Source organism: Phocoena sinus, chromosome 4 (genome assembly GCF_008692025.1).
Source record: "Phocoena sinus isolate mPhoSin1 chromosome 4, mPhoSin1.pri, whole genome shotgun sequence".
In the NCBI taxonomy this organism is placed as follows: domain Eukaryota; kingdom Metazoa; phylum Chordata; class Mammalia; order Artiodactyla; family Phocoenidae; genus Phocoena; species Phocoena sinus.
The window spans coordinates 15,424,359-15,441,882 of NC_045766.1; the positions used below are offsets into that span (position 1 = coordinate 15,424,359).

General features: G+C 45.7%; 1 protein-coding gene across 2 annotated transcripts in view; it reads right to left on the reverse strand.

Moving 5' to 3' along the window:
• The window catches only part of RYK (receptor like tyrosine kinase), a 97,696-nt gene extending 96,157 nt beyond the window's left edge, over window positions 1-1,539 (reverse strand). The window contains exon 1 of one of the 2 annotated variants that reach the window (XM_032630099.1): window positions 1,179-1,539. In XM_032630099.1, coding sequence (XP_032485990.1) covers window positions 1,179-1,407 — 229 coding nt within the window. In that variant the 5' untranslated portion in view covers window positions 1,408-1,539. The remainder of the gene's footprint in view (window positions 1-1,178) is intronic. The other variant, XM_032630100.1, reaches the window with a different exon arrangement.
• Window positions 1,540-17,524: the final 15,985 nt, after the last annotated feature.

Here is a 17,524-nt window from a genome sequence, read left to right on the forward strand (position 1 = left end):
ATAGACCAGCAGGACATTACAAAAACACAGCATTCTTTGGTTAAAGGGGACAAACCCGTATATGTAACAATGTCTAAACAGCCTGCTTAAAAGCAGTTCCATTTTAACACTGAGTGGACTTCAGTAGACCTCAAGAAAGTCTTATAACAAAAAAAATTGAATAAAATGACAGCTAATGGATGCTTAAAAGAATAATTTTTCCCCTCAAACCCTTAGATGCACCACAAATCTGAGATGAAATGAAAAAAAATGTGGTTTTATGGCCCATAATACACAAAAGAAAGTGAATGTATAGCTATCTGCAACTACCAAAGACTTCCCATTTGGGGCCATTTCTATCAGAACTTCCTCTAAGGGGTCATTTCCAGAATCCACAAAGTCACATTTTTCAAATTAATTCCCCAATGACAAAGCTAATTAGGTAGCACAGAACCACCAACTGACCCAAAGCCAAGTTCTCCTTTTCTTACAAGGTATTCTAAGTAGAAGAGTGGCCCAGAAATTCAGAATCAGTCCAAACTCCAACACAAGAACCAAAAAGGTACTGAAAAAGCTAAAAGGTCGGCTACCTGGAGATTCATTCACTGTTGTAAAATATGCTTATCGGTCCCAAGATTTGGAGACTGTCACGAACATGCAGTGCCCTTATAACCAATCTCTGTCTCTCATTTAAAAACAAAACAAAACAAAAAACTACGATAACCAGAAAGTATGAGCACCGTAGTGTGGCCTCTACTGGGGCATCAAAAACCACAGCAGATTTAACCTAAATAAAACGTGGATTTCGAGTATCCAAAATCCAGGGCCCTAGAGTGACACGTTGAGGAAAGGTCGAAGAAACTTGGAGCGGCAGAGAAGAAGAGTCTGCCTCTAGGGAATAAGGCGAAAGGCTAAATAGGCTGTAAGCAGGCTGGAATGGGGTAGATCGCCGGGGGCCGAGGGGTCTCCGGGTCTTTCCGCGACGTGCGGGGGAGGCCGGAAGGCTGGCCCAGGGCGGGGGCCGGGCAGGGACCACACCTCCCGGCCAGCAAGGCAGGCAAAGGCCGGGGCCCAGAGGCGACCCGGGGCGCTGGGGCCTGCCCGCCCGCGGTCCAGGTCGCGCGGACTGGGCCGCCGGCGGCCGGAAGCACCGGGGCCCGACCCTACCTGCCCACCCCGGCGCAGGCGGCCCCACTCACCGATTAGCCGGCGCACCTCATCCTCGCTCAGGTAGAGGCTCACGCTGGGCCCTGCAGACGCGGGAGGCAGCGCCGGCAGCCTCGGGGCAGGGGCGGCGGCGGCGCCTGGTGCGAGCAGCAGCGGCAGCAGCGCGAGCAGGAGCAGCAGCGGCGGCGGCGGGGCCCTCAGGCCCCGGGTCCACGGGAGGCGGCCCCGGCCCGGCGGCCCCGGCCGCGCCGTCCTGCGCATGGCCACCGCCGCCGCCGCCGAAAAGAAGCGTGGGCCGCCCGCCGCGCCGCCGCCGCCCACCCCCGGCCCCGAGCCCCTCACAGCCCCGAGCCGGGGGCGGCCGCCCAGCTCATCGCGCCGCCGGCCCGTGGCAGCCTGCCGCCGCTTCAGACCGCCGGAGCGCGCCGCCGCCGCCGCCGCCTCCTCGGCCGCATCTTCCGCTGCGGGAGGCGGGCCGCGGTGGCGCGCGTGCGCGCGCCGCCGCCGCCTCGAGAGCGCGCACGCACGCACCGCCTCCTCCGTGCGGGCCCGAGCCCGGCGAGTAGCGCTTTGGGTTTCCAGGTTCTCAGAAGGCGAGGGCCTCCCCGGTCACCCTGTAAAGGAGCCCGTCCCCGCCCCACGTTGTCACCAACCTGATGTTTGCTTGTCTATTGTCTGTACCACACATACCCCCGCCCGGGATGGAGGGTCCAGGCAGGCAGGCCCGGGCAGCGCCTGCAACCGAGTAGGCTTCCAGATTCAGGGAAATGCCTGGATGCGGCCGCTCTGATGGCAAAAGAGAAACAAGCTTTTTATTTGGAGAGAAAAAGAGAAAATACCTTTTATCCTACCAACGGAGGTCAACATTAACATTTCTGTGTCTGTTTTGATGGATATATACTATATACTTTTACTTTCCAAGAAGATCTTGTTGAGCAAACTGCAAACTTTAACCTTATTCCTCCTACACATTACAAATTTTTATTTTTTATAATCATTTTGCGTCTCTATAATCAACCTGAATTTGGGGCTGTCAACCCGTGGTCCATGCTGGACTTTGACAGCTCCCCCCCGCATATGAAGTTGTGTGCAAAAGTGTGTGTCTGCTTCTCAGTGTGTGCTGTGTGTGGGCTTGAGCACACACAGAGAAGTGATATGTACATCTCCTCATTTGTTCTAGGGAGTCCATGTCCCTGAAAAACGTTAAGAATCACGGATACACCTCATCTCTTTTAAAGGCCGACCAGCGAGCTGGTGCACCTTGTGACGTATTTATTGATGTGTCGCGGTCAAACCTGCTCCAGGTGCCGCCTCTCTTCGTGAGGTTTCCAAGCATCCCGGCCAGGCCTGGCTCACCTAGGCCCTGTGGGCAGCCTAGCCCCTGCCCTGACCCTATGCCTCCCACCAGGCCTGTGCCTCTGGGAACAGCTGCTCCCGGGGCAGGCCCAGCTTCAGTGCACAGTTGCTGCAAGAGCAGTGAGGCCCTGGGAGGATGCTATTTTTATCCTCTGGGGTGGGTGGCGAAAGAGCCGGGCTGATGAGGCGGGAAGTCCTGGAACTTGATTTTCTCCTTCTCTACTGAGAGGGATGGATTGAGTTTAGAGATAAACCAGCCTTGATTTCTCAAGCCTCAACTCCCCAGCACAGAATACTGTGCCCATCATTCTACAGGAGGAGGCTGAGAAGAGGGTGAGGGCTGAGGAAAAGTGCTCCACCTGAGAACGATAAAGTCACAAAGGTCAGCAAAAATACTTCTCTTGGGGCAGCCACTGCTACTTATTAGGGGACCAGGGCTCTATCAAGAAGGGCTTGGGGGGCTTCCCTGGTGGCGCAGTGGTTGAGAGTCCTCCTGCCGATGCAGGGGACGCGGGTTCGTGCCCCGGTCCGGGAGGATCCCACATACCGCGGAGCGGCTGGGCCCGTGAGCCATGGCCGCTGAGCCTGCGCGTCCGGAGCCTGCGCGTCCAGAGAGGCCACAACAGTGAGAGGCCCGCGTACCGCAAAAAAAAAAAAGGGGCTTGGGGCTGGTAATGTGCTGTGTGAACAGGCTCTCAATTCAGACAGTAGGAGTTTTTTTAAAGGATGGCATCTTCCCGGCATTTTTTAAAATGACTCACAGTCCCCCTGTAAGGAAGCCCCTGTCTTCAAGGCAATCTCCTCTTATCAGTGACTTCTTGAGGGAGAGTGTGGTGTCAGCAGAGCACTGAACTGTCTGGCAGTCAGGCCTGGCTGGGCTCTGGTACTTGTTAGTGGTGTGACCTTGGGAAAATTACTTAAACTCTCTGAGCCTCTGGTTTCCTCATTTATAAAATAAGGGGGATAATGCCAGATTCACAGGGCTTTTACAGGATTTAATTGGAGAAGATGTCAGTAAAACACCTAGGCAGACACAGGAATGGTAGGGTGTCACATCCATTGTTGTTGTTATTATAATTAACCTCTTCCCTCTAATGACCACTTCCTGGAAATTTCATCACCAGTTATCTCCAACCATTCAGACCAGGGATCCTCAAGACCTTCATTCCAGGTAGCACCATGCCTGGTCCAGAGCCAAGCTCAAGACATTAATGCCAGGCATCACGGTTGGCCCTGGGATGCAGGGGTGACTAAAGAGCTTCCTTGAGGAGGTATGATAAACATCAAATGCACATTTTCATCAGTGCTAGGAAGAAAAAGCTAGTGGTTGTCAATGTTCCCAGACCAGCAGTAGTATCACCTGGGAACATGCAAAAATGCTAATTCCTAGGCCCCGCCCCAGACTAACAACAGTAACAACTTCAAGGGGTAGCAGCACACAGAGAAGTGGTATGCACATTGCATCCCTTGTTCTAAGGAGTCTCTGTCCCCCAAAGAGTATCACAGGCCCTCCAAGTGATGCCGGCCACTCTGTCAAGAAAATCTCAGCTCTACCATCTCTCTTTTGGACTCAGTTGCTGCTTCCCTGACCCCCTGCTTTCCCCTTATTCCTTTAGTCTGTTCTCAACACAGCAGCCAGAGCCATCCTGTTAAACCTTAGCTGGATCAAGTCACTCCCTGCCTCTTAGGCTGCCAATGGCTCCCTAATTCACCTAGAATAAAAGACAAAGTCCTTACAAGATGTCAAGGTAGTTCTCATTCTTCACCTTCCTCCCTTCGTGTCCAATCTAGTCTTCTTCTACTCTCCCCCTACTCACTTAGCTCCAGCCACAGTGGCTTCCTTGCTGTACTTCCAACGCATCAGACATGATCCTACCTCAGGGCCTTTGCACTGCTGTTCCCTGTACCTGGAATGCTCTTCCTTCTGACATCCACACGGCTTCATCCTTCACCTGTTCAAATCTACACTCAAATGTTAACTTCTGAAGAAGATTAAAATTTTGACTTCCCAACACTTTAACTCCCCAGAGGGGGAACCAGTTCCCAGTCTCTCCTATCTCTGCAGGGTACTTGGTCTCACACAACACCCAACCAATCTCTGAAGAAGGAGTCCCCTCTCCCTCATGGGTCAGGGTGTGGGTGGCAACTTTTGAAATTTCCCAATAAGCCTCAGTGTGAAAATGCTGGAAAGCCCTGACTTCAGCCTTCTGAGGTTTCTTTGCCTGGAGGAAATGAAGGCCACAGTCGTCATCCTGCTCCACCCACTGCCCCCGCTCTTGGTTTTGCTTGTCACTGTGGTTGACCTTACTCTCCTCCAGGAGACAAATTTCAGGCCCAGACATCCTCAGGACTTGTTTCACTGCTCCTAAAAAAGGCCAGCCTTGGGCTTCCCTGGTGGAGCAGTGGTTGAGAGTCCGCCTGCTGATGCAGGGGACATGGGTTCGTGCCCCAGTCTGGGAGGATCCCACATGCCGCGGAGCGGGTGGGCCCGTGAGCCATGGCCACTGAGCCTGTGCGTCCGGAGCCTGTGCTCCGCAACAGGAGAGGCCACAACAGTGAGAGGCCCGCATACCGCAAAAAAATAAAAAGGCCAGCCTTGGGATTAAGATGCAGCAGGGTGGGTGGGTGGAAGCTCTGGGCCGTCGGGGTCCAGCGGGGAAGGGGTGAGACATCCTGGTTAAGGGAAATGACTGGGGTGTTCATGCGTGGAGTCTTATGCCCGCTCAGAGCCTGGCTCACTCGTGTCCACAAGGATAGACACCCAGTTCACAGAGCCCTGAGAACAACTCCCAACCCAGACTGCACTCACTCAGCTAGGGGAGGGATCTAGAAAAGGGTGGCTCTAGGTTCTGAAAACACCCCCTTCCTTTGCAAGTGGCAGTTGGGAACACTGCTCTGTGTACTATGGAACAGTTTACTTTTTAAACCTTCTCCCTCCACTTGCAGTGTGAATGAGTCAAGCAGCACCAAGTCCTGGAAGAAAATATGAACATCCTCTTTGACACAAGTCATCATCTCTCTCCACCACCTCCCAGTTTCACGTACGTTCTTATAGCCCTTTCTCTAGACATTTACCTACACGTATCACATACATGCAACTGTATGTGTGTGGTTTCTTTCAGTTTTACAGAAATGGGTAATTTTTGACACGATTTGTTTTTTCCCTGATCAAAATGAATTGAGGTCTTGAGGATGCTTGCATGACAGGACACACAGAGGCATTTTGATTGGGATGGACAATGCTAGATTTCACAGTTCTGGTGATGGACCACACATCCTTTTATGTGCATCTCTGTGCACGTACGTAGATATTCAGAAGGGCAGATTCTCAGAAGTGAAGTGCTGAGTTAAAGGGAGTTAACTTTTAATGTTGATGGATTCCACTGAATCGCCCTCCGAAAGACTTTACCAGTGTACCCTTCCACCAGTGACATAAATGAAAGAGACAAGGTAATATATCAGGGTTTTTTCATTTTGCTTTTGACAGTCTGGTGAAAGAAAAACTAACTCTTTAATCTGAGTTTCCCTCATTGCCAGTGAGGTTGAGCAACTTCTTGTAGGTATTTATTGCCCATTCAATGTACAGCTTTTGCCTGTTTTTCTAGTGAATGGTTCGCCTTTTTTCTTGATTTGTAGATATTTTCTTTTACTGTATCCCTTGTCATTTAACTTTGCTTATGATGTCCTTTACTTAATTTAAATTTTGGATTTTCATTTTAGATAAATCTCACAATCTATTCCTTTACGGCTTCTGCATTTTGTGTCTTGCTTAAGAAAAACTCCACAATTAATATTTTTTGTGTTTTTATAATGCTTTTGTACCTTTAAAACAATTAGCCCCTTCATCCATCTGGAATTTATGTTTATATATGGCATATGACACAATTTTATTTTTCCATATGGGGAGCCATTTTTCCCAAATGCTATTTTTTGTATTTATTGAATATTCCACTCCTAGTTGTTGTAAGTAACTGTATTAGGGTTCTCCAGAAAAACAGAACCAATGGGATATAAATATAAATAAATGAATATATGTGGGTGTATATATATATATATATATACACACACACACACACACATATATATATATATATATATATATATAGAGAGAGAGAGAGAGAGAGAGAGAGAGAGGAGAGATAAGAGGAGATTTATTATGGGAATTGGCTGTTATGATTACGGAGCCTGAGAAGTCCCAGGATCTGCCATCTGCAAGCTGGAGACAGACCCAGGAAAGCCTGCAGTATAATTCAGTCTGAATCCAAAGGCCTGAGAAGGGGGTGGGGACAATGGTGTAATTTAAATCCCAGTCTGAGGCCTGAGAACCAGGAGTAAGTCAGAGGGCAGCAGAGGGAGAGTTAGCCCTTCCTCCACCTTTTTGTTCTTTACAAGCTCTCATTGGACTGGATGATGGCACCCTCATTGGTGAGGGTGATCTTCCTTACTCAGTCTACAGATTCGAATGCTAATCTCCTCCAGAGACACCCTCACAGACTTATCCGAAATAATATGTTGACAGCTATCTGAGCATCCCTTCTCCCAGTCAAGTTGACACATAAAATTGACCATCATAAGTCCACCCCTTGTGAACTTGGCACCCATCTATATCTCCTTAAACTATATTTAATCTCTAAATAAAAACAATAATGAGATCATAACTCTGCCGACATGATACAACTCCCCTATGTACAACTGAAAACATGCTTATTTCTTCCCCAGAAGTGGAGGTAAAATACTTGAGTGATGTTTATTCTTCTCTTGATATCCTACAACTCAAATACTATGATGTGAAATTAATAATACCGATATAAAGTCAATACATCTTATGTTTCATGATAAAAGGAAATAAGAGTGGAAAGAAGACAAAGATATTTGTGTAATGTATGTGTGTATACACACAAATGTATCCATAACAAAATTAATTTTTTTCATAATAAAATAAGCTTTGGGGACAAATGGTTCCCATATGGAAAAAATGAATGTAACAAAATTCATGATAATTACAGGCATCATTTCTGTAGCTGGTCCCATGACTGTAGCTGGTATTTACTTTTTTTTTTTTGCTGTATGCGGGCCTCTCACTGTCGTCACCTCTCCCGTTGCAGAGCACAGGCTCCGGACGCGCAGGCTCAGCGGCCACGGCCCACAGGCCTAGCCACTCCGCGGCATGTGGGATCTTCCCGGACCGGGGCACGAACCCGTGTCCCCTGCATCAGCAGGCGGACTCTCAACCACTACACCACCAGGGAAGGGAAGCTCGTGTAGCTGGTATTTTTAATTACCTTCTTCTACTACTTATTCTGTGTATTCCTTTTGCCTTCGGCAAGCACCTCAGCTGGTCATGGTTCTTTATGTGGTAGGGTGACCCAAGACTTCATTCCTAAAGGGTCTGGCCATTACTAAGCCTGCCTGGATTGGGTTGTCATCGTTTTCCATTGAACCTATTCAGAGGGCAAGGTAAACTAAGGACATCCTCAGGGGTCTCCTGTATTCCTAACATACTCTTCCTTACTTATCTCTGGTATCCATTATTGCTTTTGAAAAGTCAGTTGTAACTCTAACTGCCAGTTTGACACATTATTTGTCTTTTCTTTACGGTTGTTTAAGAGATCTTTTTTAGCGGTGTTCCAGTAGGTTATATGTAAATGTGTATATCTTTCCATTTACCTTGCTTGAAATTTATTGAGATTCCTGGATCTGGTGTCTTTAAAAAAAATTCCAGGAAATTCTCAGCTCCATTTCCTTTGTCACTCCTAGATGGATAGATTGAAATGCTTTTTTTTTCTGAACCTTTTGAGAATGGGTGGGAGACATCATGAGTACTTCATTGTACATTTCCCAACAAACACATTCTCTTTCACAACCATAGTACAATTTTCAAAATATAGACACTTAACATTGATACAATACTATTTTCTAATCCACAGTCCATATTCAAATTTTGTCAATTGTCTCAACAAAATCTTTATAACTGTTTTTTCCTGATCCAGGATCCAACCAGAATCACACATTGAGTTCACTTGTCATGTCTTTTTAGTCTCCTTAATCTGAAAGGTTCCTCAACCTTTCTTTTGCCTGAATTTCTTATATTTTGTAGAACATTCTTCAATTGGTGTTGCCTGACATTTCCTCATCACTAGATTCAGGTTACATGTTTTTGGCAGGAATATCACTGAAATGATGTATTCTTCTCAGTGCATGGTATCAGAAGACACAGGATGTTGGTTTATTGAATATTCCATTCTTTTTTAAATATTTGTTTCTTTACTTGGTTGTTCTGGGTCTTAGTTGTGGCAGGCAGGCTCCTTAGACGTGGCTCGCCAGCTCCTTAGTCGGGGCACATGGGCTCCTTAGTTGTGGCATGTGAACTCCTAGTTGTGGCATGCATGTGGGATCTAGTTCCTTGACCAGGGATCAAACCCCAGCCCCCTGCATTGGGAGTGTGGAATATTAACCACTGCGCCACCAGGGAAGACCCCTGAATATTCCATTCTTAAGGGTTGTAACCAATTATATTAGTCAGGGTTCTCCAGAGAAACAGAACAAATAGGAAATAAATATAAATAAATAAGTAAATATATATGTTAACTTTGATCACTTGGTTAATATGTTTTCTGATACATTTCCTTTTAGTAAAGTTACTCTTTTTCCCTTTGTAATTAATAAAAATTTAGGGGTGGTGGGGGAGATACTTTGAGATTCTTTAAATCTCTGGCTCTTCATCAAACTTTTATGCACTAATTTGATCATCCATTGATGATTTTTTAACTTTATTATTCCTTCCATATTTAGTTGGCATTCAACCATAAGGGAGACCTTTTCCTTTTCTCCTATTTATATTTAAAATTTATTTATATCAGTGTGGATTTGTGAATTCTTGTTTTATTCAGTGAATTATAGTCTATTACTATCATTATATATTTTTCAGTCTCAAGACATATTTGATGATATTGGAGATTTTGCCACTTCAGTTGGTTCCTATGTCCTTTGGTATGTCTTTGGCATTGGTTGAACATTTTCTTACTTTATGGAACAACGAAATATTCTTGTCTCCTCTTGTACTTTTCTGTCCCAACCCTGGAATCAACCCATTTTTCTTAGGAGCCCCAGTTCCTTTTAGTGGAGAATAGTATTCAGAAACCAAGATTGAGGAGCTAGGTATGCTTACTGCTACTGGGGTATAATTGGTTCTAGGCCCTCTGAGGAGACAGAACAAGGAAATAAATGCATTTATGTATGTATATGCTTGTGTGTGTATATGCATGCATACACACATGGATCTGTAAAATCAATGAGTTTGCATCAACACCTCTGATTCCATTCTCACACTGTTCCTTCCTTATCCCCTATTTGTAAATCCCTTCTATGACAGTAAGAAACCTGGCTCCATTATCCTCGCTGTATCTGCTTATTTGTTCAGTCCTTCCATAGTTAAGTAAACTCTTGGCCTTGCTTTCTAAAAGCTTAGCCCCAGAAACACCAATCTCCACCCCCACTCCCCACTCCAGGTATGCCAGCCAAAGCTCTGCCACCATGAAGGGGAAGGAAGGGAGGCCAGTTAAAGACTGGGCCCTTGACATGCCATCCCTTACATCTTGGGTACACTGGCCAGAATGTCAGTCACTGATTCCCTTTTTATCTGTGTCCATTGTATTTTTCAGTTCATCTTTTTCATTTAAAAAATTGCCGTAAATTGGGCTTCCCTGGTGGTACAGTGGTTGAGAGTCCGCCTGCTGATGCAGGGGATGCGGGTTCGTGCCCCGGTCCGGGTAGATCCCATGTGCCGTGGAGCAGCTGGGCCCGTGAGCCATGGCCGCTGAGCCTGCGCATCCGGAGTCTGTGCTCTGCAACGGGAGAGGCCACAACAGTGAGAGGCCCACGTACCGCAGGAAAAAAAAAAAAAATTGCCATAAATCTGATTTTAATTTACAAATTCTCAAATGGTTGCTTTTCTACCACAGCTGATTCTTGTTTTTTTTCTAAATAATAATAAAAGAATATCTAATATTTATTGAGCACTTATTATTACCTGCTGAACCGAGTGTTTTTACATGGATTATCTCATTTAATTTTCACAATAATCCTATGATATTGGTATTATTTAAATCCCCATTTTATAGTTTAGGAAATCGAGGCACAAATTAATTACCTTGCCCAATGCCATCCACACATCTAGAAAGTGGTAGATCTAGGAATTGATTTCAGGTAGTTTGATTCCTGAGCCCATGTGCTTAGCCATTCGGGAGCAATTACTCATATGCATTTAAACTCTTCTCTTTGTGCTCACTTTTTCCCCAGACATCAGTCTTTCTTGTTGTTGAGTTTGCTACTCTCTTTTAGGGTACTGGTTTTCCTCAGGTACCTCCTGACTCTTGACTGCCTTCTCCTCCTCGGGCTTGTGAACCATGTTGGTCTTTGAGGTGCAGGTTCTGGGGATGAGTGTGCCCCTGCCTCTCCCCACGCCCAGAGTATTGTGGGGGGGCCTCTGCATGCATATCTTTTGCTATGAGGTCTTCATGTCTGTCCTGGTGTCACTTGCTGCCTAGACATCAATCTGCCCCTGCGGCCCCAGTGCCCAGGCACTGCTTTATCCTGGGGACAATGCCACTGGTAACCCCTGCTCAGCACAAGAGGAGCTGAGGGAGGATTCCACCAGCCCTGTTGCTTCAAATTAAATATCCTCATGGTTGACCCAAGGGCCACCCCGCCATTCCTCAGGTCCATTGACTCTGAGCTTGGATCCGTTGAAGAACCATTCCCACCTCCAAAGCAGGACTTTTCTGGTTTTTCACTGTGGTTTCCTCTGATCTTGTTTGATACCATCCAGTTTCTGTTTTCCAGGGGATTTCTCGATTTTTCTGATCCATGCAAAAGAAATCAGTATTTCTGCATGACAAAACGACCATAAGCAAAATTAAAAAGCAAAAGATAAGTTGAGGAAAAATCTTTACAATTTTTATCCCAGTCAAAAAAGTGTGCTGTATGAAGAACTTTTGCCAGCTGATGTAAACACACACACACGTATCTACAATTCAACAACAACAAAAGCAGGTAAAGAAATGGACAATTCGCAGAAAAATACAAATAGTTTGGAAATATATTAAAATGCTTAAGCTCAGTCATAAATAAGAAAAATGCGAGTTAAAACTACACTGAGATACTGTATTTTAACCTGTTAGATTGACCAGTCTCTAACAGTTTGATAACATGTCATAGCTGACGGGAATGAAAATTACAAGTCTCCAAGGAAGGCATTTTGACAATTGTCTATCAAGTCTGCAAATGCAGATATTCTCTGACCAGCAGTTTCACTTCTAGTACTTTATCCTAAGGATATATTTGCATACTTAGGAAGTGATATGTGGACAAAGTTATTCCCTGCATTATTTCATAATAGCGAACAATGGGAAACGTGCTCATGGATAGTGCAATGGTTCAGTAACCTATGATGGGTCCCCATGGTTATGTGGGTATAAAGAAAAATGAGAAGGCTCTTTATGTGTGTGTATGAGTAAGACCAGGTGCAAAGCAGTATGTGGAGCATGCTAGTATTTGTACAAAAAAGGGGCAATGGAATATAAGTTATATCTTGTACGTGCCTAATATAGATATGGGAGGTTACACACACACCGCCATCACCATCCACCACCACACGCTGATATTGATTGCCTGGGGCAGCGATGGGAGGAAAACTTATTGTACATCCTTTGATACTTTTTAGAATTTTGAACTAGGTGAACATGCTCTCCTTTCCCTCAACAATTTGTTTTATAATTCTTCTCAAAAAACAATGTGGTTCAATGATTAGTCTTATTCTCTGGTGCTATCGTGGATTCTCTTCCTCCTCCTCCCTTCCTCCCCTCCTCCCCTCCTTCCCCCTCCTCCCTTCCTCCCCTCCTCCCCTCCTTCCCCCTCCTCCCCTCCTCCCCCCTCCTCCCCCCCTTCCTCCTCCCCTCCTCCTCCCCTCCTCCCCTCCTCCTCCCCCTCCTTCTCCTCTTCCTCCTCTTCCTCTTCTTCTTGCTCCATGACTTTATGAGATTTGGGAATGTGGGGAGGGACCGCAGACATGTGCACCTAGTTTGCTACCTGTTTCCATTCTCATCCCTCATTATTAATCTCTAATGTATAGTATCAAGTTCAAAATAGCATAAGCTAGTGTGTTATGATTGAGAGAGAGAGAGAAAAAAAAGGCCTGATTTTAAGGAATTGGTCCTGTGATCGTGGGAGCTGGCAAGTCCAAAGTTTGTAGGGCAGACCCACAGGCTGGAAATTCAGGGAAGAGTTGATATTGGAATCCTGAGCCCAAAATGTGCAGGCTAGAAACTCAGGCAGAAGTTCTATGTTGCCTTCTGGAGGCCAAATTCCTTCCTCATGGAAGCCTGGGTCTTAAGGCCTTCAACTGATTAGATTGAGGTCCATCCACATGATGGAAGGTCATCTGCTTTTATACAAATCTATGGAGTCAAATGTTAATCACAACTAAAAAGTACTTTCACAGCAGCATCTAGACTGGAGTCTGACCAAATATCCGGGCACCACTGCTGAGCCAAGTTAGCACATAAAATTAGCTACTGCAGCCAGTCTTCCTGTTTTTGTCCTCTTCACTGCCCACGGCTCTCTGATCACTTGTTGTTGTTGAGGTCGAGCAATGTGTTCACAGCATGTTGACTCCTGTGCTCAGCCACGCGGTGCTCTCCAGGCACCCATGCTGCCACAGAGGTCATAGGGTGTCATTTTCACTCAAGTGTCAGAATCACTCCATGGTTCTCCCAGCCTCACACAGAGGGAAGCTCCACCAGGACTACGATTTCTCTGGACCACATTTCCCTTCCATGGCTTCATTGACTTACTGAAGCTGTCTCTAATCTTTTCCTCTATTTTACTACAAATATAATCATGACAAATAGACATTATATTTGTGACACAATGCACTCTTGAAAAATTTCTTCTCCTTCTCCTTCTTTTAATGATGCTGTTAGGGGTACCTGCTATGGATTCATCAGCCAAAGAAAGAAAAGGCACTTTTTCTTCCCTGTTCAACAGGATCTTAGGTCACGGTAGCTTTAAATGCTTAAGGTCAGCCTGGCTCTCCTGAACCCCAAAGAGTTACCAGACCTGTGTTCTCAGGAGCTTGGTGAAAGAAACTAAATTGGATGAATTGGAAGTGGACGTGAGGGCTAGGTTAGAACTTCCAGGGAAGGAGGGATCAGTTGCCAAGTAAACCTTACTGGGGCTGGGGAGGGGGAGTGTCTCAGGTTTTGTGAGGAGGCTGGAAGTCTGTGGACACTGAGTGGTGACCCCGGTTGCCACAGGGACCCCTGTAACTGAGCCCTTCTGTGAGGAAGGCCCTGGGAGGGCCATTTCCGAGTCCTGCCTGGAGAGGCAGTGCTGGTCCAAAAAGCTGAAGTCCGAATCTACACAGCAGGAGAGGCTCCTCTTTCCCCACTGTTCTGGACTAGACAAGCCTAGGCTTCTGATGTGACTTGAGGGGAGGGGAAAGATTCACTGAAAATGACTGGTACTTTTTGCTGACCATTATGAGTGGGCCAGGTTTGACTGAGAAAAATAAAGGTATATGTCATCCTTGCAGTTTGAGTACTGAGGAGTAGTCTTTACCTGACAGGTATGTGATTTTTAGATCCAGCCTCATTCTACTCAGATTCTTTCTGCTAGATTCTGTCCTTTCTCTCAAAGCAAAGTTCCTACCCTTACTCAGAATAACCCTTCTCTTTGGCATCTGTCTCCATCCAATTATATCAAGAAATATATGAGATCCTGCAGGATTCTGGGGGTTCCCCATTCTTTCTGTAGAAAATATTATCTTTATGGGTAATCCGTTTGCACTACCTAAAACCCCTGCTTAATGCAATGCCTGCATTTCCTCCAAGTCAATGCTTTTCTGCAAGGAAAGCCAGAGTTCCCAAACTCTGTCCTATGATATACCGGCTTGGTAAGTGGTTTATAGTTCCACCAAACCTTATCCAGTAAGTTTGAGAAACGTTGCATATCAATGCCTGCTTTTGGAGAATCAAATGCACATTAATGGGGGTGGGGGAGAGATGGAGTGGGAGTTTGGGGTTAGCAGATGCAAACTATTACATATAGAATGGATAAACAACAAGGTCCTACTGTATAGCACAGGGAACTATATTCAATATCCTGTGATAAACCATAATGAAAAAGAATATTTAAAAAATTGTATATATATATACATATATATATAAATGTATGTATGTAGATATATATATATATGTATAACTGAGTCACTTTGCTGTACAGCAGAAATTAACACAACATTGTAAATCAACTATACTTCAATAAAAAAATAAAATTTTTAAATGTACATTAATATAATAAAGATTGTGAGAAGTCCTGGTAAGCTTTACTTAACTCAATGATTTCTAGACATATTAAATCGCCACTTTCTCATGGTACACTTATTGGCATCATCAGTTCTGCAGACCGTGTTTGGGAAACTGGAGCAGTGGAAGGACCACTAGGCTTGGAATGAAAGGAACTTTGTCCTAATCCATGGGACCCCCTCGACGGGGTCACCATGCTTCCTTGGAACAACCTCTTCCAATTTGCAAAGTGAGGTGGATAGACTTGATTTTTTATTCAGACCTGAAATTGAACCTACCTTTTTATCTGACCACTATTAGAAAATTGGGGCATACAGAAGGAGCTGAGAGTTTATCCAAGAAAAAGGAGAGAGCACTGAATGATGGTGAGGCAGATCGGGGCTCTGGCCCCCACCAGCTCTGTGACCCCAGGCAAGTTGTAGGTCCTTGGTTGTAAATGGAGTCAATAATAGCAATTCTGCAGCAGGGATGAGGAGAGGAGGGCGTGAGGCTGTGCATGCAAAGCACCCAATCAATGGCCTGGCCCATAGGAAGCATAGCTGTGAAATCACTGTCCTAGTGATGATACCACAGAAGTAGAGCTGCGGCACTCTCTGAGATTTAAGTATAATTGATTTGAAACCCCACCTTTGCTTCTACTTAGGTTCATGCACCTCCGCCAAAAAATGCCCTTGTGTTCCTAGGATCCACAGGCTCCAATTTCACCCCCCACCCCTGCTCTCAGTTCTCTGTTCTGAGCAGATCCAGACAGCACCAACCTCTTTCCCCCATTTGCAGGATCGTGCGGGGCAGTGTTACTGTAATAAACTTTGTTACAGATGTGGAGTAAAGGGAAGTGGGGTTGCGAGTAGAATGGGAAGGGTTCTAGACCAGCACAGCATGGTCCAAATCTTGAGACACTGCTGATCTTTACATGACAGTCACTCCCACCGAGGCCCAATTCTCTCCAGCCACCCACTGAGTTGGTGAGATATCTCCCCGCCCCACCTCCCCCCGCTCCCCAAGGCTGTCCTCAATTCCCTTCCCACTCGAGATGCCTTTAACTCCCCAATTCAGGCTTATTTCCTCTGCAGAGGAGTTTAACTATCTCTCTGTTTTCTATTCTCAACTGTTCACCTTCTGTCTCCACCCAGGTGTTTTGTCAAACAAAGATCCCTGTGCACAACAGGAATGCACGCCTGGGGGAAGACACAGCCGCAGTGTGTTATGATTTTAAATATTAGCTTTCCGCCCTCTCTGCTACGATTATAATTATTACTGAACTATGCCTAGGAGAGACGGGACAGTCAGACTAGCATGTAGATGGATCATTTTGGTGAAATTTAGAGGATAGAAGTGAAATGTAAGATCAGAGGTCGGGGAACCAGGCAGCAGGGCCTTCCTGATAGAGTAGGTGAGAGAGGATTGGGCCTAAACAGGGCAGGGCAGTGAGGATAGGAACAGGGGACCTGATGTGAGAGATATTTACGGGATATGGTCAGTAGGCTTGATGATAGAGTGAGTTAGGTTGTGGGGAGGAAGCAGAGGCCAAGGACAAATCCTACGTGTTTGGACTGGGAACAAGTGATGATGGTGCCATTATGATGGAGAAAGGATAACAGCAGTATTAATGCTCTCCTTCCTCACCATCCTTTCCTCCTTCTGCTACTACTAATGATCAGGGCCATTTGTTGAGCATCGACAGGGGGTCAGACACTCTGACGAGTGCTTAACACGCATGATATATGAGACCATTTGATCCTCTAAGGAATGCAGTATCATCCAGTTTTCCAGGTGAGAATACAGTAACTTTCCCAAAGTTTCACAGATAACAAAGTGCACTTTGAACACGTTTAGGTTCTGAAATAGCGATTTTGGTTCGGGACATGCTGAGTTTGAGGTTCCTGTGGAATATCCTGGCAGAAATGTCCCACCAGAAGATGGAAATGTAGGTCTGAGCTCAGCAGAAAAACTGAGCAAGAGACACAGCCATCCATACAGAGGTGGCAGGAAAGGCCAGGGTGATTAGCATGGGATGAGTCAGGGAAGCCTATGTAGAGAGAGGGGGGAAGAGAGATGAGATGAACGCTGGGCATTTCAATGCAAGGGACAGGAGAGGAAGAGAAACTACAGGAGAGGAGCCACCAGAGAGTGAGGAGAGCCGGCAGAGTAGCAGTGCAGTCCAGTAAAAGTTGTGTGTTCCGTCTGCTGAACGCTGCCAGGGAAGCCAAGAATGAAGCATGCCCAACGCATCTATCAACCAAGGGGGCAAGAGGGGGTGAGACAGAAGGATCTGGGAGCAAAGTCTGCAAGAAAAGGACATTGACTTAGAGGTAAGTACATAGAAAACTAAGCAAAGGGGAAAAAGGGCAATTATTAAATCCAAGGAAAACAAAAATTGTTCAAGAAAGGAAAGGCAATTAGAGTATACTATAGGAAGTTAGTGTGTGTGGGAGTCTTCATAAAAGCTAAATCTTTTATCTCCCATGCTTGGAAATCAGTAAATAATGTCCAAAAGTCAAGAGGTAGCGATATAACTTCACTCTTTAGCAATATGGAGGAAAATATTTTAAAAAATGAGTTAAAGGTGTAAAGTGAGAATGGGAGTAGAGGACAGGAGAGAGGACCAGAAGACTACTGTTTTTCTAATGTTTTAGAGAATTACTTGACTTTTAAAATTA